The 23,585-nt window shown below is 35.8% G+C and overlaps 2 protein-coding genes across 8 annotated transcripts; both read left to right on the forward strand.

The window, feature by feature from the left end:
* Window positions 1-9,636: 9,636 nt before the first annotated feature.
* On the forward strand, window positions 9,637-14,608 carry LOC133308577 (endoglucanase 6-like). Of its 6 annotated transcripts, none has more exons than XM_061509214.1 (9): window positions 9,637-9,847; window positions 10,007-10,215; window positions 10,421-10,621; window positions 12,301-12,390; window positions 12,588-12,752; window positions 12,864-13,148; window positions 13,255-13,603; window positions 13,698-13,772; window positions 13,854-14,608. In XM_061509214.1, the coding sequence occupies exons 1-9, from the start codon at window positions 9,640-9,642 to the stop codon at window positions 14,162-14,164; spliced, it is 1,893 nt and encodes a 630-aa protein (XP_061365198.1). In that variant the 5' UTR covers window positions 9,637-9,639; the 3' UTR covers window positions 14,165-14,608. The 6 variants fall into 6 exon arrangements, with proteins under 6 accessions (XP_061365198.1, XP_061365195.1, XP_061365196.1 ...); XM_061509211.1 differs by having other exon boundaries at window positions 9,637-9,843; window positions 10,003-10,215; window positions 13,851-14,608; XM_061509212.1 differs by having other exon boundaries at window positions 9,637-9,843; window positions 10,003-10,215.
* A 2,658-nt stretch (window positions 14,609-17,266) lies between these two features.
* LOC133308566 (uncharacterized) lies at window positions 17,267-22,506 on the forward strand. 2 transcript variants are annotated; one of them, XM_061509198.1, is made up of 7 exons: window positions 17,267-17,518; window positions 17,617-17,771; window positions 17,878-18,095; window positions 19,088-19,691; window positions 21,114-21,620; window positions 21,704-21,862; window positions 22,038-22,506. In XM_061509198.1, exons 1-6 carry the CDS (start codon window positions 17,340-17,342, stop codon window positions 21,814-21,816), a joined length of 1,776 nt encoding a protein of 591 aa, XP_061365182.1. In that variant the 5' UTR covers window positions 17,267-17,339; the 3' UTR covers window positions 21,817-21,862; window positions 22,038-22,506. The 2 variants fall into 2 exon arrangements, with proteins under 2 accessions (XP_061365182.1, XP_061365183.1); XM_061509199.1 differs by lacking the exons at window positions 21,704-21,862; window positions 22,038-22,506 and having other exon boundaries at window positions 21,114-21,214; window positions 21,294-21,477.
* Window positions 22,507-23,585: the final 1,079 nt, after the last annotated feature.

Genomic DNA, 23,585 nt, shown 5'->3' on the forward strand with positions numbered 1-23,585 from the left:
CGACTTCTTTTGTTAACTTTTTTTTCAATGATTAAAAAATTCAAAACATTCATAAATAAGGGCTAAGGAACGTGGTTCTATTTTATTGTTTGAAGTTACTCCTGAGTCCCGAGTGCCTAGCGATACAGCTAAACCTATAGACTGTAGTGGTAAAGTATGTTTATAATTGTTATAAAAAAAAAAAAAAAAATATGTTTATAATTTAAACGGATATCTTTTTTTTCATGTTGCATGAGACAAATTATCTCATGCAACACACAAATAAGTAAGTGAGACCTACTTAAAAGAAGAGAGAGAAAAAAAATGTATTCTATCTATTTTTTTTTGTGTTGCATGGGATAATTTATTTCATACAACATGAGAAAAAACATTTTCCATAATTTAAAGTTGAAATTGATTTGAGAGTAAAATTCTTTGAAAAATGTATCTTGTATGTTTGATTCCAATTCTTGAGCGTAATTTTACTTGGGATGCTGTCGGTGGCAATAGAGAATTAATTTCAAATATTAATCAGAATTAAATAGTTTCGAGTGTCGGTTGTCACCTTGTCGGGCTTCCTAGTCCTGGGTACAGGTCCAACATCTGCGATGATACGAACCCAGGTGAAGCCACGCCGCTGCGGATCAATCATTTCATTTACATTTGGTTATTACACAACAACTTCCATATTCCACAACATCTACTAACAGGAAAAAATATTTATTATTTGAATGAACGTAATTTTATATTATTTTAAATAAAATGACGTTGTTTAAATGTATAAGTAATATAAAAAATTATTAATTATGAACCAAAATGATATTTCATCTAAATAATATAAAATTATATCATTTAAAATAATAAATATTTTTCCTATGCTAAAAATTACTTTATGGATTTGTACCCTCATTTCTCCATATATACAGTAATATTTTATAATATTTTTTCATTTAAAAAATAAGAAACTAATCTCCTGAATAATAGTTAACTGATACAGACGAAAATTATTCTCAACAATATTACACTAATTTTTCTATGAGAAAAGTATTTTTTCAATTATTCGAGATAAAATTATCTCTAGTGAGTCCAAAACGACGTTATTTAGGATTGTAAGATTAGAAAATTATAATGTTAAAAGACTAATATAATCCTGTAATAAATTAGAATTACAAAAATATCTTAATTCTTGTCACAAAATGATATTATTTTATACTCACCGAAAATAACTTATCTAAATTGGAGAAATGCTTTACCCTTTTTTTTATACACGTGAATTCAAAGTTAAAATTAATACTACATAAAAAAAAATACTTAATCACTACACAGGCTGCGCTAGGGTTTCTCTCTTTTAGGGTTTGAAAATCTTCCTATGTCTTCGGCCGCCGGCCACTCTCGATCGGCGGAGGAATCTGATATCCTCCAAAGAAGCACAAAAAAGAGTAAGGAAGGAGATGAAGCCTTCAGTCATGAACAAACTATGAAGCCAATAGAGGAAAGCTGGATGAATGAAAACATGTCATTCGCTGATGCGGCATAATGGTGAATGGCCTCTAGAGGAGGAGCTAGAAAACATGAATAATGAGAATGGGGAAGATGTTTAGGAGGATATTGCTGTGGACGAAAAAATTGATCCGAAGGTGACGGTGGAAGAAGATACAGACGGGAGGACCAACTTTCAATTGTCTGATAGCTTTAAAAAGAAAACATGGCAAAATTGGCATAAAGCAGTGTTCGTGAAGCTCCTAGGGAAAAAGCTTTCTCATGCATTTATGAAGAAACGTTTGGAAAACATGTGGGCTAGGGATGGTAGGATATTTGTTACTGATCTGAAGAATGATTTTTTTCTGGTGAAATTTGAGGAGAAAAAGGATTTAGAGTACGCGCTTACGGCAGGCCCCTCGACTATATTCGAACATTATCTTACGATCAGATCATGCGAACCGGACTTTCAACCATATAATGCCATGATCAATCGCATTATGGCCTGGGTTCGGTTACCAGAATTCCCAATAGAATATGTGAATACAAACCTGGTCAAGAGCGTTGGTAACTGGCTTGGCAAGTTTATCAGGGTTGATGCTGCCACAACAACGCTGGCGAGAAAACGTTTTGCTAGGTTGTGCGTCGAGCTTGATCTTAATAAACAGCTTCGGGCAGAATATAAAGTGAAAGGAAAGATAAAAGGAATAGGGTATGAAGGGTTAAATCTTATTTGCTATGGTTGTGGAAAATATGGGCACAGAACTGAAACTTGCCCTAATAAAACTACTACAGAAAATGAGGATGATGTGCCTGGTATGGAAGACCATCAAGAGGGAGAAGGATCTCAAAGGACATTGGGTTCATCTCAAAAGAGGGAGAATAATAATAATTCTGGCCCCTGGATGTTGGTGTTTAGAAATAGGAGGGGTAAAAGATTGTCTGACTTAAAAACAGAAGGAAAGAAAGGAAAAAACAATGTTAATTCTATGGGGAGAGATGAGACAGGCACTAGATTTGAAGTGTTGAAGAGTAAGGAAATGATAGAAATTGAGAACAATTCCCAAGAAAGGGATGAGTCATATCCGCAGACATATGTGCTTGCACCCTCGCCCAAACTTAAGAAGCAGCCAGCCCAGGTTGTTAATATGGTGGAAACAGATTCGGCTTTCATCCTTGAGGGATCAAAGGAGGGAGGAAAACATGCAGAGAACAAGGAGAGAAGTGAGAAAGAGACATTTAATAAGGGTGCTCGTAACATGAGATTTGAAGTTAAAAAGCACATGCATAAAGCGACAAAATTTATTGGTGACTCTTCTACTGACCAGTTTAATGATACATCTGTTATAAAGCAACACGTGGTGATGAAAGATGCTGGGGAAAAGAAAAATTATAGGAACACAGTGGCTAAGGTTGCTTATAATATTAATGATTCGAGTGAGGAGCTGGATCCTAAACCTCTTGACCCGATGTTGATAAAAAAATATCATAGTGTTATTGAAGGGGACCCTATGTGCCCTATGGAAGAAATAAATGATGCTGTTATAACTAAGGAAAATGAGCAGGTTCCCTTTAAACCTGTATCCAATTCTAGAAGTTATTAATGAATTTGCTCAATTGGAATGTTAGAGATGCTGCAAAAAAGAACTTGGCGGTACCCTTAGATCCATTATGTACAAGAATAAAGTGGAGATTGTTGTTCTTCTTGAGCCCCGTACTCATAGCGGAGTGTGTAAAAAACTGGTCAAAAAGCTTGGTTTTTGATTGGCAGTTGGTAGAGGAAGCAATTGGTTTCTCTGGAGGGATATGGATTCTTTGGAACAACAATAAGGTTTCAATCGATCCACTTGCCCAGTCTTCGCAGTTCAGCAATTTGTGTTTACTGCAGTCTATGCGAACCCTTCTCAAACGCTTAGAGATAAGCTATGGGAAGACCTCAAAACCCTGAGTGTTTCGATCTCTGACCCCTGGCTCATGGGTGGAGACTTCAATGATATAGCATTTGTTTATGAAAAAAAAGGTGGTTTTGCACCAGATCCCAACAAGTTTGATAAGTTTGCTTCTGTTCTTAGTGAGTGCCTAGTTGATGATTCGAGTTTTAATGGATCAATCTTCACTTGGCAAGGTCCTAAATGGGGAGGCATGGAAAGAATTTATAAACGTTTGGATAGGATGGTTGCTAATACTTCTTGGAGGATTTTATTTGATGAGGCTAGGGTTTCTTCTTTTCATCGCCTCTTTTCAGATCATAATCCTTTGATGATCAAACTATTTGAAGACAAGAGGAAGTTTGGTAATAAACCTTTTAGGTTTTATGTTGCTTGGCAAGAGCATCATAAGTTCAATGATTTTCTAACCTCAAAATGGGATGAAGATTTTGATTTACCTTATATGCTTCAGAGGTTGATTCCAGATTTAAAGATATGGAATAGAAGAGTTTTTGGGGATATTGAGAGTAGAAGAATTAATATTATCAGAAAAATTGAGAATATTCAGCATCAGCGGGAGCAGCATGATTCAGAGTATCTAAAAAGACTTGAGGAGAATTGCCAGAGGACGTTATCACATGTACTGCATGAAGAAGAGATTTTTTGGTTCCAAAAATCTCGTCAAAAGTGGATATCTGATGGTGATAAAAACACTCGATTTATCATCTTAACATTATTGTGAGGAGGAGTGTGAACAAAGTCTTTAAACTGAGAAATGAGGCTAATATCTGGGTAACAGATCCAAATGAGCTCAGAAATATGGCTTGTAGGTATTTCACATCACTTTTCAAGGAGGAGATCAATGTTAGAAGATGGGTTTCGTCAGGTAGTCTTTGGCCTTTGATGTCGCATGGTGTTCAGATTAATCATCGTAAGGTTCCTAATAAAAAGGAGATTAAGCAAACAATCTTTGATATGGGTGCTTATAAAGCCCCAGGATCTGACGGTTTCCCAGTTGCTTTTTATCAAAAAAATTGGAAGATGATTAAGGCTCAAGTCTGCTCTTTAGTGAATCTGATATGGAATAATCCTGATATTTTGGCATCTATAAACTCTACTCTTTTGGTTTTGATTCTAAAATCTCAAACTCCTACCCAAATGAGTCAGTATCGTCGTATATCTCTTTGTCCAGAATTTATAAAGTTATTAGCAAACTTGTTGTCAGTAGACTTAAACCAATAATGGAAAATGTTATATCTCCTGCTCAGACCAGCTTCGTTCCGAATCGGCATATTCAAGATAATATTATAGTTGTTCAAGAGCTTGTGCAGTCAATGAGAAGAATGAGAGGAAGGAAATGTTTCATGGCTGTAAAGGTGGATTTAGACAAAGCTTATGATCGTCTCAAATGGAACTTCACTTGCAGTGTTCTTGAGGAAATTCAGATTCTGGAATCTCTAGTCAAGTTAATTATGTCAGTTGTGTCTTCTCCTAAGGCCAAGATCGTTTGGAATGGTTGTCTGACTGGGGAGTTCCAACCATCTAGGGGAGTTAGACAAAGTGACCTATTGTCACCTTATCTATTTGTCTTAGCAATGAAAAAATTATCTCACATTATTGATACTGCTGTTCGAGGTAAGCTTTGGAAACCTATTACTGCAGGGAAAAATGGTCCAAAGATCTCTCATTTGTTGTTTGCAGATGACTTGATGTTGTTCCTAGAAGTTTTTGAAGATAAAATTCATATCCTTCTTCTTTGTCTTGGCCTGTTTAGTGAGATTTCTGGTGAAAAAGTAAGTGATCATAAGACTAGCATTTTCTTTTCTAATAATACTCCTGAGGATATTGCTAACAAGATTTCTGAAATTAGCGGGTTTAAGAGAATATCAAATATGGGTAGGTATTTAAGGGCGATGATCCAACATGGTAGAATATCAAGGAACTTATATGCATGTATTGTTGACAGAGTTCAGATGAGACTATCCAGTTGGCAGGGGCAGACTCTCTCGCAAGCTGGTAGGGTCTCTTTAACCCAATCGGTTCTTTCTACAATTGCATACTTCCATATGCAAAACACTATGATTCGATCATGATAAGAATCTAGCTAGTAGAGCTATTGGTGCTATCCAGCTGTCAGAGATTGATAAAAAAAGTCATCAACTATGTTAATCATGATGGTGACTGGTACGGGGAAGCTATGAGAAATCTACTTCCAGAGGATATTATTCAGTCCATTAGGAGTTTGCTTCCTCCTCATGAATTAAACGGTGCTGACAGTTTAATTTGGAAGCTGAATAAGTCCAATGATATTTCAGTTAAGATGATTCTCTTTGCTTTGTTGAACCGTGATCATAATGAAGTGAAAAATGGTGAGATCTGGAAGCTTATTTGGAAAGTTAAAGGGCCCATCATAGACTGCCGACTAGAAGCTGGCTGGCTAGATTTCACCTAACTCCTCCTCACTGTCCTTTGTGCCAGTTGGAAGAAGAGTCCATCTTTCATATGGCAAGAGACTGTTCTAAGATCAAGGAAGTTTAGAATGACTTGCTGTCGACAGAGATTATTACAGAGTTCTTTGATGTTGATCTTAGTAGATGGCTGGTGGTGAATTTAAAGAATGTATCGTGGAGGAGGTTTAATATTCCTTGGGCCACAATCTTTGCTACAACTATTTGGCTTGCATGGAATTGGAGAAATGGAATTGCTCATGGCAATGCAATGGATTGGTATGCGTATAAAAGTCATACAATAAAGAATAAGGTAATTGAGTTCTCCAAATCTCTGGAGATGACTAAAGGGAATGGACCTTACAAAGAAGCAGGCTGTTATTTCAGTTGGTTGGACTCCTCCAATTGAAGGCCGGGTAAAATTAAATACAGATGGGGCAGCTAGGAACCGAGGTGGTGAATCAGCGTGTGGTGGGGTAATTAGGAATGCAGCTGGATACTGGCTCCAAGGTTTTGCTTATCATATAGGAATTTGCTCAGCTTTTGTGGCAGAGTTGTGGGGTGTGTTAAAAGGTTTAGAAGTAGCTTGGGCTGGAGGTTGGAGACGTATAATTATTGAAAGTGATTCTTTGTCTGTTATCACTATGCTATCCAGAGATGGTGGAGCAGCTCGAGAGTCTCGTCTGGTGACTCGTATTCGAGCATGGTTACTGAAGGATTGTGAAGTTCAACTGATTCACTCTTATAGAGAAAGCAACAATTGTGCAGATTGGCTGTCAAAGTACCCTCTAGATCATCATTTAGTTAATATTTTTATTTCTTTCCCGTCCCCACCCCCTGGGATTTGGTTATTGTATTTAGCTGATTTCTCTAAGATTTGCTCTTTGCGTGGGATTTCTTTGATTTAGTCTTTGTGGGGTTGTTTTTCCCCTTCAGATTACAAATAAAAAAAAATTAATACTACATACTTAAAAAACTCAAATTTCTTTTACTAATGTCAATATATTTGACTTCTAGGGCAAGCACGTAATAATATATACACAAAAGGGATACATGATTATGTAAATTAATCAGTACATGCATGTGCAATCATTAATCAAGAATCATAGTTCGGTTCTGTTCCGGTGACACAATCCACGTATGCATTTATTCAAAATCTCAATTCTCAAATTAACCAATAACGCTCGTTACTCAAATATCTGCATATTGTTTCTTAGAACAAGATTTCATTAATTATATTAAGGGATTTAAATGTGTCATAGTCTAGGAGATAATTTTATTTTTTACATATTTATAAAAATATATGAAATCATATCAAAAGAAGAGAAAAAAAAAAATTAAACATAAACACCACATATTTTATATTTCTATAAGACTTAAAATTATCTCTTTCTTAAAAAAAAAGATAAATTATATCCTATAACATGAAAAATACTAATTTCTTATAGTAAATAATGTCATAAAACAACGCAATATTTTTGTAAAGGAATCGGAAGCAGCGCTTTTTCGTTACAAGTTTAGCAATAAATCATCCAACAAAATTTACCTAAGCATAGAGCAAGGAACAATCATGTATTCAAAAAAAAAAAAAGAGAGCAAGGAACAATCAAATCAAAAGAACATGGGGTACCATTAAAGCCAAACATGGTAGGCGAGAAGTTAATAACACCGGGAATCGTTTCTGGTCAAACATTATTGACACTTTTGCAGCAACCAAACCAATGGGCATTCCCCACGTAACTTGTAAGTTTGATGCAATGGAGTCCTCCATTTGGGTTGTCTGTGGTAGTGTGAACTGTGAAGCCTTTCTCTCTGGAAGAACACTCTCCTCCCCACTTTGGAAATAAATTTTTATTTTTAGTAATTGTGTAGAGCTTAGACGATAATTATATAACTATTTTGTAATTATTTTTTTTAAAGAATCACCTAATATTTTTAAAAATAATATAACTAAAAAGCTATAATTCAATAGTTTAAATTTTTGGATTGAATTAATTCTTTATATAGTATCAGAGCTTCAATAATCATAAGATAACGAATTCGATTCTCATCATCGTCACTTTCTAATAGAATCAAATAAGTACAAAGTAAATCAAAAATTGAATTTGTGCAATATTCATACTTCAAGCCCAAAAGACACTTGCATGAGAGAGTGTATTAGAGAATAATATAAATCATTAAAAAAGTTATTATCCAATAGCTTAAACTTTTAAGTTGAATTAATTCTTTGTTACATTTTTTTTTCCTTAATCCACTTGGTGATATACCAAGAAGAAATAAGGATAAAAATCTTATCGAGTAATTGCCTTCAGTTCACTTATTCCACTCAGACTCGAACTCAACTATTTTTCACTTAAATCCCCAAAGGTAAATTAGCTGGCAACTGAGCTTTCAAGAGTTTGATTGGGTACAGGAGTTCAAACCTTGACTTTCAAGTAAATTCTTGAAAAATCTTTGGGGCTCAAAGGAATCACCTCTCTCCTCGATAGAGGGATTAGTCTCATCCTTCTTCCGATGGTAAATCTCAATGCACCATCTGTTCCAATGAGGAAGTAACCTTTAGGACTGTATTTCTAAGATAAGGTGACTGTAGGAGATTGAATGGAAATAACTCTAGATTCATATAAAAAAAACTATATTTCATTTACATAAAAATCATATTTGTCGCGTTAAAAGTGTAATTGCAGAGTAATTAATAATTTATATAAAAAATGTTTTTGAAAAACAATTTTTTAAAAAAAAATTAGCCAGGGGAAATAATTTCTACTCTGGGAGCTAAATAAATTTTAAAAACATATCCATATTTATATTAGAAAATGTTTTTATTTTTATATATTATTTTAAAATGAAAATTCACTAATCCCAATTAGTTTGAGATAAATATATTGTTGATATTGATTATAAAATGAAAATTCATTTTTAACATTATTTTTAATTTATTTTTCAAAATTAATTCTATCAATATTTAAAGCAACGCACAATATGTAGAGTACTGTCTTAAAATTTGAGAAATATTTAAAAATAAAATGAAAATAACTAACCCTATGAAACTTCCAGCAAGGAGAAAATCTGTGGTACTCCGGCAATAGGTACATCGTACATTCATATTAAAAGAGAAAAAAAAATCAAAACTCAAATAGAATTATATAAAAAAAATATGAGTTAAAATGAAAAAAAATTTATTCCATTTTTTTTTTACCTAATACTCCGATTTCGGTACTGAAATTTCCACAGCAAGACCTTCCTTCTCCTGCGGCTAAAATTGGTAGGGTCACAATCACAAGTTATTAGCTCAAACTCCATTCTACAAGTCAAACTTAAAAAAAAAAAAAAAAAAAATTATCCGTGAGCAGTAATTTGATTTCTACCTAATACTTTAAACCCGCACCGACCTCTATTCTGCAAGCCCACATGACATTGTTCCTCTCGCATTCGAAACGTTTAATTTACAGCCACTTCAAAATCCAAAAAACAAAACAATAATAAAAAAACAACATTAATTTATAATTTATAATAAATCACTGTCAATTTCTGGGTTCTTGATCCCTTCCTTTTTTCTCCTCTCCTTAATATATAGAGCCTCGACCTCCTCAGTTTCCAATCCCACTACTCTCTCTCTCTCTCTCTCTCTCTCTCTCTCTCTCTCTCAAGTTTCTCTCTTTCCGCACGGATTCCCTCCTAAATTGGTGGGATTACCCAAAGTTTCAGCTGCTGTAACTTAGCGGCATTGCCATTTCCTTTTCCTCTCTGAACTGAAATTTCTCGCTGCATTGAACATATTAGAGCGTATTCTATTATTTGCTTCCATGGAAAAGCTAGTGAAACTCATTTCCATGTTTCCTTTGCTTTTGCTTCTGTCCCCACCTTTTGCCTTTGCTGGCCATGACTACGGTCAAGCTCTGAGTAAGAGCATTCTCTTCTTTGAAGCTCAGAGATCTGGTTATCTTCCCCATAACCAGAGAGTACCGTGGAGAGCTCAATCTGGTTTGCAAGACGGCAAGGCAAGCGGGGTAAGTTTCTTCACCCAAATTTTCTGCATATTCCAAGTTAAAGTTCACTACTTTCACTGAAAATTAAGTTAAATATTTCAACCCATTTTGAAGGAATCAACAGTCTCTCTAATTAAGATCATTTTTTGACATTCCCTATTTGTTAATGTTAAATTGCAGGTAGATCTAGTTGGTGGGTACTACGATGCAGGGGACAATGTGAAATTCGGGTTACCCATGGCATTCACCGTTACAATGATGTCATGGAGCATCATAGAATACGGAAAACAAATGGGTGCTAGCGGTGAGCTTGGTCATGCCATGGAAGCTGTGAAGTGGGGTACTGACTACTTCATCAAAGCCCACCCTCAACCCAATGTTCTCTACGGAGAGGTACCTTCTCTCTCTCTCTCTCTGTTTTTTTCCACTCTTTATTATATTATTATATTTTTGGGGGGTTATTTTTCCTTTTTTTTTTTTACTATTATTATCTTCGTGGGTTATTAGTAATACCTTGTCAATTTCAGAGCGTTGAAGTTGATTTTGGATGTTGAAATATTTAGAATAAAGAATGTTGTTGTGGCTTTTTGACAATTAGGTAGGAGACGGGAACAGTGACCATTACTGTTGGCAAAGGCCAGAGGACATGACCACAGACCGTCACGCTTACAAGATCGATCCGAGCAATCCCGGGTCGGATCTCGCCGGAGAAACAGCCGCCGCCATGGCCGCAGCCTCCATTGTTTTCCGCCACTCTGACCCTTCCTACGCCAACGAACTCCTCCGCCATGCCTACCAGGTTCCACATCCTTAAAACACTGCTCTTTATTATGGTTTATTAATCTACGTTTAAGAAGGATCCAAACAAAACTGCTCAGTTATGTGATAATGCAATATGAAAAAAAACTTAAAACAGTGAAACTGGCGCATTTTAGATAGTATACAAACACTGAAGCGTGGTGCGCATGATTGTAATTCTGAGCGGTAAGTGAAACGGTTGGAGTTAATAGGCAGTTACACTTTTATGGCTCTTTTGTCAGAGTTGTTATTGCAAGCATGTTGTTGGCCGCATCGGTTAGAGCTGCATTTAATAAAATGGCCGAAAACTTTGCTGCTTTAAAAAAAAAAAAAAAGGTTCAAACCTCTATTGTATAAAAAAAAAAAAAAAAAAATATTTTCCCTTTTTACTAAATTGAATAGAAATTATAATTTTGCCGCCGGGAGCTTTGTTTTACTATGGTACGTTTTCATTGTAGTAGATGGGATATTTAATGTTTGTTCACTTAAAAAAGCACAAGAATGGATACATTATGTCAATATTTTTGGGACCCTTAAAAATTCGTTTTGTACACTTGGTAAACTTTTTTGTTCCCTCTTTTTCTTTTGTCTGCCTTAGTCTTTTTCTTTATTAAGCAAGATTTCACTCTAAATTTATTTCGTTTATTTTTTTTATATTTTTTTTGCTCTTTTCTTTCTCGATATTAATTATAATGACTGTGGTCCAAAAAATATTGGTTTTTATGTCTAAATGAGAACACATAGAAGAAAGGAAGAAAGAGTGGTCCCGTCTCTCATGATGGCCGAAGAGACACTTTTACCCTTTTATCACGGTGGACCCATTGGACCGTACGGATTGATATTTGTGTGGTATTGGATCCTGACCTTCCATTGGAAGGAGAAAAATTTAGTGCTATAGAAACATTCAACTCGGTCCTTTTTTTATTAATTTTGTTTTTTAGGATTTAAAAAAAAATGGATACAAAAAAAAAAATTAAGGAAAACAAATATCGAATTTGGTGGTTTGGTGCATTAAAAATTTTCTCCCCTAGAAGGGATTTACGCCGTGCGAGAAACAAACTTCGTTATTGCCATTGTGCCATGTGACGTGGGCACACACTGACGGTGCTATCGTAGCCTCTTTTCTTTTTTTTTGGGTGAAATTACACTCTTTGGTTGTTTGGTATGCATTTAGTTTCCGAGCACAGTTACTCGTTCATCGGCCATCAATGTGGATCAGGTTGTTGCTCGTACCATAGCTACATTGAACCTCTTTTTCCGCTGTCATGTTACCTTTTACTTTACTCTTTCACTGGCCTGTCGATCCTATTCCTGTTTCTGTCACTGTTCCTGATAGGTGAAGAACATGTTGCATTTAATTATTCATTTATTAGAGATTGAGGGTTGGAGTTATGAAGAAAGATGCTTCTGAAATTCTGATCTCATTAAGTAAATGCTTTCGTCCCAGATCTGAGTGTGGTCCCTCTGTTATCGGCAATTTTAGCTTTTTTTTTCTTCTTCTGGAGATAAGCAATTTTAGTTGAATCTAATAAATGAGGATACTCAATAGGTGGATTTAATAAAAATTTTCACCACATTAGGATAAGGTTAATTAATTCATTTAATGAAATTAATGCAACTCCATTCCATTTCCTTCTGGACCTGCTCAACTGATTGTCTATTGGGTTTGATCAATTTCAGTTATTTGATTTTGCGGATAAATACAGAGGTAAATATGACAGCAGCATTACGGTTGCCCAGAAATACTACAGATCCATCAGTGGCTACAATGTAAGTTTTACATGTTACAATTGTGTTTATTCTTCCTGATCACGATTAAATCTGAAGCTATACAAAAATTTACCATTTGGAAATTCGGAACAAGTAATGTACATGTGAAAGTATTGCTTGAATTAAGTTAACAATCAATTCTAGAAAAGATAAAAAAAAGGTAACAATTAATGGTGTGTTGGTAATTGTACACACAGGACGAATTGCTCTGGGCTGCTGCTTGGTTGTATCAAGCATCCAACAATCAGTATTACTTGGATTACCTTGGGAGAAATGGTGACTCCATGGGAGGAACTGGTTGGAGCATGACTGAATTTGGTTGGGACGTCAAGTATGCTGGAGTTCAGACATTAGTCGCCAAGGTATTATTAATTAATGAAAAAGTGAATAACAAACATTGGTTAGCTTCTTTAATAGGAGCATGTAATTTATAAACAGTGTCTAAGCAGTTTTCCTATGTTCCTTCCCTGCAGTTCCTAATGCAAGGCAAAGCTGGCCATTATGCACCAGTCTTTGAGAGATATCAGCAGAAGGCTGAGTATTTCATGTGTTCATGCCTTGGAAAGGGTACTCGCAATGTTCAGAAGACTCCTGGAGGCCTCATCTTCCGCCAGAGATGGAATAACTTGCAGTTTGTCACAAGTGCCTCCTTTTTAGCAACTGTCTACTCTGACTACCTTGCTTCTTCTGGTAAATATTTGGGATGCGCTTCAGGCAATGTCCCTCCTGCTGAGCTTCTCTCCCTTGCAAAGTCTCAGGTAATTCCATCTCCTGCATTCACTTCCATACATTCACTTGAATTTTGATGTTTCAATTATTAAGAATATCAATGAGTTCTCAACATTTTCCTTGTTTAATCTTCAGGTGGACTACATTCTCGGGGACAACCCAAGAGCCACAAGTTACATGGTGGGCTATGGAAGCAACTTCCCTCAAAGAGTTCACCACCGAGGTTCATCCATTGTTTCCATCAAGGTCAACCCTTCATTTGTCAGTTGCCGTGGAGGTTATGCTACTTGGTTTAGCAGCAAAAACAGAGACCCCAATCTACTTACTGGTGCTATTGTTGGCGGACCTGATGCATATGATGACTTTGCTGATGAAAGAGATAATTATGAGCAAACCGAGCCAGCAACCTACAACAATGCTCCTCTTATTGGTATTCTAGCACGACTAAGTGGAGGTCATGGCGGCTATAACCAGCTTCTTCCAGGTATTGTAATCATTATCCTCACTTTCTGCCCCTCTCCTGCTAAAAATCTTCAAGGGATAATATAGTAATCAGGTATATTGTCTCTTCCTTACAGTTGTTCTTCCAGCTCCTAAGCCTGTTGTTACCAAGCCCCAGCCATCCCCCAATCCAGAGATAACTCCATCTGCAGGTACTGTTTGCTTAATTACCTGAGAAATGCTTACCTCTAGAGACTAAAATTAGATGTTGAGATGAAAATCTAACCGAGGAGTTTCTCTTTTAACTTCATGGTCAGGTCCAATTTCCATTGAACAGAAGATGACCACCTCATGGGTTGCCAATGGAAGAACTTATTACAGATACTCAACAGTGGTGACTAACAAATCCACCAAGACTCTCAAGTCTCTCAATCTTTCAATATCCAAGCTTTATGGTCCAATCTGGGGCCTCACAAAGTCCGGTGATTTATACTCATTTCCACTATGGCTCAGCTCATTATCAGTTGGCAAAAGCCTTGAATTCGTTTACATCCATTCTGCTTCTCAAGCAGATGTCTCAGTCGCTAACTACTTATTGGCCTGAGATTGATCAATTTGGTTACAGTGAGATGGCAACGGTTTACTGCTGTGTTGTGTAAGACTGTGTAGCTATACAAAATGTGCAGTGAAGAAAGGTTCTTTTCATTTTCCTTTTCCATTTTGGTGTCAAATCTTCTTCTTCTCTTGTGTATTTTGCATTTCATTAGGTTAGATCAAAATAGGTTGATTATATAAGATGGAAGGACCGGAGCAGAAAGGAGTGAAGAGACAATAAGGGAGTGCTCATCCTCTTTCTTCTCCGCTTTACAACTTATAGTGAGTGATACAAGACAGACAGCGAAACAGCGACTGCTGAGAAGTTTAAAAATATATGAACTTCTCAATATTTCAGAGAAGAGTCATCACTTGTATTTTTCAACAGCTTTGAATGTCTTTTTGTGTTGTGATGTTGTAAGCTTTGCAGCATTTTGTACTCTTGCATTAAAATTATGTGTTTGTTCTGTGCAATGTAATTTGCGAATTTGGTTATTGCAAGTGTATGGTTGCTAATTCAATGGTTGAAATATTTCCAGCCTGAGTGTGGTGTATGTGATGGCTAATGGAGACTGTGATATGTGAATCTAAATTCTAACATTATTTATACCCTACAAAAGAGTAATGTTAAATGCAAGTGTCACAATCTCACATAGCCCTCACAATGAGGGCCCTTCGGCTATATATAAAACCTATGAAAATGTTTTTGTCACTGGTTTGTTCTATTCTATTCTATAATAGGAAAGTTTTGTTATTTGTTAGGCATTATATCTTGGGGTTAGAATTTATAACTAGTCATCTCCAACACGGTGGAAAAATTTATTTCGTAAGGGACGTTTGGTTCGAGAGATATTTTTTTTCAACGAGAAAAAAATGTTTCCAAGAATATAATGAGAAACATTTTTTTCCGGTAAGTTACGAAAAAGTGTTTGATAGGCCAAAATTTTACCGAAAAAGTTGAGTTAATTTTATTAACGTTATGTTTGGTTGATGATAAAATATTGTTAGGAATATGAACTAAAATAACCAAAATACCCATCATTTTGAATATTGTTAAGGGCATTTTAGTGTAATAAGTGTTAAAATGCTTTTCTCTCTTACTAAGAAAAAAAGAATACCATATGTGAGAAAGAAAAGTTTTTTAGCAATGTATAGTAGAAAAAGAGATTCACGGGGAAAAAATATCCCTAGATTATTTTACTTTTTCTTATATCAAACATGGTAATTTTATTTCCTTCACCTCACTTCCCCATCATTTCATTCAAAAACCCCATACCAAACAGCGTTAAAATTATCAGTATGCTGTCTTTGGTTATTTGTTTTATATCCTGAAATGTTTTACCACAAAGGGGTTCGAGTATGTAGAAAAGAAATCACTTTATTTTAAATAAAAATTAGTCGTATTTTTCACCAAAAATAATAATAAAAACAAGAATTAGTCTTACCAGTAGAATGGGAAAACCTCCTAAAAAAAGCAATTTACAAACTTGAAAGTAAAAAATATTTGTCCATAGAGTTATGTCATTTTAAGATAGAAAAAAACATAAATTAATATTTTTTATTTAAAATTTAAATAAAAAAAATCACTCATTTTCTCTCTTGTTGTTTTCATTGCTCGTATGTTTTTCTCTCCTAAAATGATATAACTCAAATACAAACATCAAACCCAACTTGAAAATATAAAAACATCTAAAAATTAACTTGCAACATGGCATACAAACTAACAAACAAAAGGAAGATATGGCTACCATCTCTCAGGGGGCGTTTAATTGAAGATAAATTTTAAGAATACTAGAGAAATGTAATTACTAGGTATCCACAGCGAAAGTTGAATAGATGGGGAAGTTAAAAAAAAGTAGTTTGATTTGACAAAATTTTACCAGGAAATATATGACAAAAAGTGTGTCAACAGTGCTTTGCCCGGGTTTTCTCAAAAAATCACCCTCAAATCGGGTTTTTAAACAGTACAAATTATTATCTTTCTCAAAAAAGTCATGCATTTCACATAGATGATTTTGGTCAAAACCTGTTGAACCAAACATGATCACGTGAAAATCCACACGAAAGTTGCCTGGATTTCTTCAACAAAACCCCCAACCAAACACCACCACCAGAGACTTAGACAATTCTTCTGATCGGAATTCTTCTTTGCATCACTTAGCAGATGCTCTAATCCCAGGAAACTGCCCCCTCCTATGAGAAGCAATCTTTTCTTATCAGCCCTTTTGGGCTTCAGACATGGAAGATTGCAGCTTAACTTTTTTTGTAGTGTTTACCTTGACAAAACAAATTATGAAATCTGTAAAATCTCGAGATATTGTTGGATTCATCAGCTGACAAGGACAAGGAAAGCCAACCAGCATTAAAAAAATCCAGCTATAATGAGTACTTGCCCATAAATTAAGGAAAAAGTCTAATAAACTTCGTGTCATGTGTATTTTAAACTTTGTATCTGCTGGACATAATGAGAGGAAGAGCTTCAGTGATGGAGATCATATGATAGTTGCCATGCGGCTAACCCAAGTTTGGGTTAAGCATACTTTGGGCTCTCCTCATCCGAAATTGCGTTAGGAAGACATTGGGCTCCCCTAATTCAGAATTGGACTCAAGTGCATAAAACACCTTGTATTAGTAGACGCAAAGTAAAAAAATGAGGATTTTTTTTTTTTTTTTTCAAATCAAAAACAATCCTTCGGATTGAAAGTAATAAGGAGAATCAAATACATATTCACAGGATCAAATACATATTCATTCCCACGTATTCAGTTTTCATATGCCATCTGAATTATCATCGTTTAATAGCCAACTGAACTATCATCGTTTAATAGGTAACGAACAAGACTTTTGTCTAAATTAAACTATTACTTGAGGAAGATATCCCGGTTAATTTTCTTGTATTATTACACTTTAGAAATTAAACTTACACGTCGTTAATATAATAATTAAAAAACATATAGAAATGATTTTCGCGCAAAACATTGGGCGCGCGTAACTACTTGACAGTTGACATTGGGTGAAAGCCCAAATGGGGCGGCGAGGCCCATGTTGAGATGTTTTCTGCAGAGAAGAAGGAAGCTGAATCTTGATCTGATGATCCCAACCAAACATAGTCAACCAAGTATATAATTTCGTTTCATTTCGGAAATCAGAGAAAAAGAGAGAGAGGAAGGTTTCGAAAGCGGAAGATGAACAGCGAAAGTAGTGAATTGGTTGGGCTTTGCATAGACGCGGCTTGTGAGAACAAAGAAAGCGTGGAGAAATGGCGGCGTCAGAAGCGCACTCTCGATCGCTTGCCTTATCATCTCGCCGATGCTCTCCTCCGCCGCCTCATCTCCCGCCGTCTCCTCTTCCCCTCCCTCCTCGAGTACTCTCTCTCTCTCTCTCTCTCTCTCTCTCTATGCATTTTCCCTCATTTTCCGTACGAATTTGTTCAAAATTGACATTTCTATTTGTTCCGGGTAGGGTTTTCAAACATAGTGCCGAAGAGGTTGATGTGAGAGGCGATAACTCTGTGGATGCGGAGTGGATGGCATATTTGGGAGCATTTCGCAACTTGCGTTACTTGAACCTTGCCGATTGTCATCGAATCACCACTTCAGCTCTTTGGCCTATTACAGGTAGTTCCCCCCAAAAACCAACACTGCGACTCATATAACCATTAACCTATTCTTACTATTACAGTTTACAAGATCACTCATCAGCGTTATGCTTAATTGGTTTTAGGAATGACTAGTCTTAAGGAGTTGGATCTCTCAAGATGCTCCAAGGTTAATGATGCTGGAATTAACCATATTCTTTCCGTTCCAAATTTGGAAAAGTTACACATTTCAGAAACAAGCGTCACTGCCAAAGGAGTCAAGCTTCTACCCTCTCTTCAAAATTTGTCTCTTCTCGACTTGGGCGGTTTACCCGTGGATGATATATCATTAACTTCATTACAGGTATTTTTTCCCCCCTATTATACACTAGTGTAAATCATAATCAATACTACTCCAGTCAATTTCTTTTCGTACCAGTCCAATTTTTTTCTACACCATCAATTTACGTTAAATTTGTGGTTTAGTATGCTTCTCGCATACATGAAAATATTTACCACTTGATCACATTCTTCTAGTTGTATAAGTTTTATGAAATCTGTTAAGATAAACATCTTTATTAAGTATAGTTCAACAGTTGGATTGGTTAAATTCATTTTCTACAAAATGTTGTAGGATGGTGTTATTATGTCAATTTTTACGCTACTGTCGGTGGTTCCTAACCCTTCTTTTTTGCGTTTGTACCTAAATACACATTGTTCGTTACACCTTTGATTTTTACTTGTAAGATGGATATATATGCACGTCATTGACTGTGTTTTGCATCTAAACTTAATATAACATCTTGGGAAAATCATTATTTATTTATTGATTTCTTGCTTCCAAGAGAGCAAGCTTGGATTATTTATAAAGCTGTTTCTTTGTGATTGAGAGATCATGGGGTCGAATATGACAAATAACCTTTTTGCAAAGAATGTGCAAGGATGAAGCTGCATATTAGGATTTTGCTCACCCCCACCCTCGCAAGTCAGGGTTTCATGGGAGTTGTTTTATTGCTTTCTAGCTTTCTTGATTAATTATGGTACCATATTTAATTGGGTTCAGTTTGGCACTGCTTTCCAAGTTGTCGGACTGTATTTGAGTGCTTATGTGGTTCAGAAGGTTTTTACGCTAATGCTTATACAGCAATCCATTTCATAGCTGATAAATGGAGACACATATTTCTCGAATGACTTGCTTGAATTCACTATTAGACATTATTGATTGTTTCAGTTAGATACCCAATTTATTGTGTTTTCAGCATGTCTGTCTTGCCAGTTCTCAAGTAATAGAAATGATGATATTTCCTTCTTTTTTGTGTGTCTTTTACTGTCTCCTTTTAAACATCCCCCTCATAGGTACTGAAAAAGCTACAATATCTTGATCTCTGGGGTAGTAAAATATCAAATCAAGGTGCTGCTGTTCTCAATATGTTCCCAAAGTTAACCTATCTAAATCTTGCTTGGACCAATGTCACAAAATTGCCTAGTTTATCATCTCTTGAATGTCTGAACATGAGTAATTGTACTATTGATTCTATACTTGAAGATGATAAAGCTCCTTTGGCAAAGCTTATTCTCTCTGGGGCTACGTTCCTGAATGAAGCTGAAGCCATGTTATATGCAAATACAAATTTCCTGTCCTTTCTGGATGTAGCCAATTCTGGCCTTTGCAGATTCTTCTTCTTAAGTAGACTGAAAGTTATAGAGCATCTCAATCTCAGCTCATGCATGATGGGGGATGATTCTGTCGAGATGGTTTTGTGCATTGGTGGAAACTTGAAAACTTTGAATCTAACTGGTACTAGGGTTAGCTCTGCTGGATTAGGGATTTTAGCCGGACATGTTCCCAATCTTGAAATTCTGTCATTATCTCAGACACCAGTGGATGACTCTGCCATCTCATTTATCAGCATGATGCCTTCATTAAAGGTTGTTGACCTGAGCAATACAAACATTAAAGGTATATGATTACTTGACGTAGTTTGTTACTATTGCGATGTATAAATTCTTTTGCAGTGTCTGCAGTGGTTGATATAGGTACTTTTCTGGTTAAATCCTACTATTTCTGAAGCCATTAGCTGGGCCTTTTAACTTTACAACTGAACAGCTCCTCTTTAGGAAACTTTTATGCCTTCAACTTGTAGGCTACTATAAAACCTGGCTGTATTTAACATTATTTCCCCCTTTTGGCATTTTTGGGGAAGAACAGCAGGACGTGTGTACTTGCAGACATTATCATATATGAGGCTTTCTTCTTCTTCTTTAATTATTTTTTGTTCTCAGATCTAGAAATTGATTTTAAAACCCTACATTTTCCTGAAATATTGTAAACCTTATCTTTAATTAAACCAGCCATTCAACTTTTCCTATATGTCTTGCATCAATATGTTTGGAGATAATAGCTTATTTGCCTATATTTTTCCCTGTAGTTGGTTACCTTGCAGAATCAAGTGACTTTTCAGGTGTTCGCATGATAGATTTTTAACAAGAACAAAGATTAAAATGAGAAATCTGTATTTGTATTGCTATATATTGGTTTGAACAGTAAATGGAAATGAATTATACAGAGACAATAAAAAAAGAAAATACAAGCAACTGAGAAGAAATGATAACGTAGAGCAATTGGAGAGGCTCTACACTCTCCCAATCCCAAGTTCCAGCCAAGATTCCAGATACTTCCCTCAAGCACCCAACCTCCCCTTTTAACCACTGCTCCCATAACTAACATGCTGTCCCACACCTCCATTCTGTTTTGCTGAGTCAGCATAACCAACAACATTTTCACCTGGTCCCACTACTATATTTGGGGCACAAACCATGGTGGGTTCGTATCATTGGTTACCTTGCAGAATCAAGTGACTTTTCAGGTGTTCGCATGATAGATTTAAATAGCTGTTAATTGCATATTAATAAGAGACTGTCACACTAGTAACAAGCATGCATTCCATATTAAGGAAATTCAGTGGTTGACTTGTTTGCGAAGGATTTGGACTCCATATTCTTATGTCGTGTTGAGACATGAAATATCTATATTGGATCTATGAATATGGGGTTTGGTACTATTCAGAGCTTTTGCAAGGAAGTAATTGCTATTTGGATAAAATCCCCCTCATTCTCATCTTGGTTAATGAGTTAAATAATTGTTCATTTTGTTTCTAACACTTGATGCAGATTTTCCTGATTAAGCATTTATATTATATGCTAATGTGGATAATTGCAATTTAACAAATTGCAATTTTCTTACATATTTGTTGTTCAAAATTTCTAAATACTCAATTCATTAAAATATTATATAATTGCATCACTTTCGTTTGATTGTATCCCTCCATTTGCTGCTTGTAAGTACTTATCTTTAATCTTCCTATCTGTACTTTGGACTCAGGTTTTTTGCACCAGGAAAGGACTCATCTGAACTCGCCGCACTCTCTAACGTCTTTACAAAATCTTAAACAATTAGAAAGGTTGAATTTGGAGAATACACAAGTTAGTGACGAAGCTTTATACCCTTTATCAAGCTTCCAAAAGCTGAGATATTTATCTCTTAAAAATGCTTCACTTGCAGACATCTCACTTCACTATTTATCATCAATCCCTAAATTGACAAATCTTAGTATTTGCGATGCGGTGTTGACAAATTATGGGCTTGATCTGTTTAAGGCTCCTGAAACTCTGAAACTGATGGACCTCAGAGGCTGTTGGCTCTTGACTAAAGATACTATTTTGTCATTCTGTAGAAACCATCCACAAATCGAAGTAAGGCATGAACATGTTACCGTCTTTCCTTTTGACCAAAACGGACTTAATCATTCTTCTCCGTCTCGATTAACTTCAAGGACTATGCAAGCGGCCGAGAAGAAAGAACAGATGTCCGTTTCTCCATATTTTATAGGTAAATTGCTAATAACCTTTCTAATATTTATGTTGTGATTTTTTATGATTTATCTAATTTTAATTTTTCATTTATTGTCATAGATCAAAGACTGAGGTATAGCAGAGATGAGTTACTTGCATTGCAACTTATGTCTTTGCCTCTTGCATCTAGTAGTGAGAGAGGCAATTCAATAGTCGAGAAACAATATGATTGAATGGAGCAATCTCCTTCCATATAAATTATCTGCACTCATGGCGTTGGTAATTTTTATTTTCATTTTGTCATGTTTTTCTTAATCATTGTCGATTATGCAATATTCTTGTTGACTAGGCACGTGGATTAAAAGCATTTTATTTTAATTTAGATCCTCTACTTATACTGTACCATGATATCCTTCCCATTTATACTGGATATGTGCATTCGGTTGCTTTGCAGGGAAACGAGCACATTATATGAACAGAGATGGCCTCAACAAAAAAAATGTTGCGACTGGGCTGCATGAGGTGAGAGCTGAATTATGTTTCTGATAGAGAAACCAAATGTGATGATGAGCCTTGCTGTCATCAGGGTGATCTTGCTTGGAGGGAGGCATTTTAGTTTGCAAGTCTTGAGTATTTGATAACATTAGTGAGGATTTGTATTCCTTGCGATATTGTGAAGCATGAACAATTTTTAAGGGGTCGAGTTCGTGTTTGACGTGTCAGAAATTGTCTCAAGTATGTGACATCTTAAATTGGTAGGCGCATCAAATTTTGTTGTGTTTGTGCCCTTTCTTTCTAGGTAGGGTATTCGAACAAGAGAAAATATTGTGAGGGGATAGCCAGAGCGAGAAGGAATACTGGAAGAGGAATAGAGAGAAACCGAATCCTGTGTTTTATTAGAGGCATTAACTTTTTATGATAAAATGAGAGTAAATTTTTTAAAATATCTTCCAAAATAATATTGTTTTGGGATTGCCGAAGATAATTTTATCTCGAAACATTTTTCCCTATATTAAAACACATTCATATTCACCACTATATAGTTTTGCTGTGCAACGCTAATTATGCCAGTTGTGTGAAAAAATTTATGCTTTCGGGTAACAATGTTTCTGAAGAAATGCAATTATGGCGGGCGATTAGCTAGTAGTTCATGCTTGTGACTAGCTCGCCTTGAATTGGGAAGTCATATTACCCTTCTTAGGGTCCCAAAATCAGTCTTAAAGATCTAGCTTCTCTGCAGTATTATTGGGAAATGAAGAGGAAATATGTCTTTTGTTTTAATTTTGAATGTTACTTCTTTTATGGCAGTACTACATATTTAGGTATTTAGCAGTTAGAACTCATAATAACAAAACAGTACTTATTATAAGTTGGCAATGGAAAAAAAGAAGAGAAAAGAATAATGGAAAAAAAAGGGTTGAAACACAAAGGGGAAATCGGAGGATGCAAGTGTTATCTTTTTGCTCATAATTCAGAATAGGAGAGGTGAAGGAACTTAACATGAACCCATAGCAGAGACATTTTTTGCTTATACACGCCTCAGGATTAGTTGTTTCGAGAAGGGAACTGGTACAACATATTGGTCTTTACTCTTCAATTTTTCTCAGGATTAGTGTTAAGTAAGATCTTCTCTCTATTAGATGTTTGTAAAGTTGGTATGCTTTTGTTGGTTTTAGAAGGAATGCTCTCCCCGCACAAAAGCCAATCTTTTTGCTGCTTCTTTTAACAATGCATTCTCTTTCGCAAGTGTTATGCATATAGCTAGCATAGGCCACCGCCACCATTCCATGCATAACCAAACCCAATTGAAGCAAGTTTGCCCGCTCAGCCAACCACAACCTTTCCTCCATCTCCAAATCTGAGACCTCGCCGGAAAAAAACCATAGCTAGTCACAATGACCGACACCTTTTTGCCATCACAAGTCTAAATGACCCACCTTCGTTTTTGCTCTCCTCTCATTCCCTTTATTTTTCTTGGGTAACACTCTTTTTCATTCTTATT

Source organism: Gastrolobium bilobum, unplaced genomic scaffold (assembly GCF_033153095.1).
Source record: "Gastrolobium bilobum isolate Gb01-03AN ecotype WA unplaced genomic scaffold, APGP_CSIRO_Gbil_v1 utg18308, whole genome shotgun sequence".
Lineage (NCBI taxonomy): Eukaryota > Viridiplantae > Streptophyta > Magnoliopsida > Fabales > Fabaceae > Gastrolobium > Gastrolobium bilobum.

What these genes read in the sequence shown, in the direction of transcription:
- LOC133308566 (XM_061509198.1), top strand. Translation starts at nt 17,340, where the DNA reads ATGAACAGCGAAAGTAGTGAATTGGTTGGGCTTTGCATAGACGCGGCT. An exon ending in CTCTTCCCCTCCCTCCTCGA is followed by an intron (nt 17,519 to 17,616) that starts GTACTCTCTCTC and finishes TGTTCCGGGTAG; the next exon opens with GGTTTTCAAACATAGTGCCG. An exon ending in CGTTTCTCCATATTTTATAG is followed by an intron (nt 21,621 to 21,703) that starts GTAAATTGCTAA and finishes TTATTGTCATAG; the next exon opens with ATCAAAGACTGAGGTATAGC.
- LOC133308577 (XM_061509211.1), top strand. Translation starts at nt 9,640, where the DNA reads ATGGAAAAGCTAGTGAAACTCATTTCCATGTTTCCTTTGCTTTTGCTT. An exon ending in AAGACGGCAAGGCAAGCGGG is followed by an intron (nt 9,844 to 10,002) that starts GTAAGTTTCTTC and finishes GTTAAATTGCAG; the next exon opens with GTAGATCTAGTTGGTGGGTA. An exon ending in TCTCCCTTGCAAAGTCTCAG is followed by an intron (nt 13,149 to 13,254) that starts GTAATTCCATCT and finishes TTTAATCTTCAG; the next exon opens with GTGGACTACATTCTCGGGGA.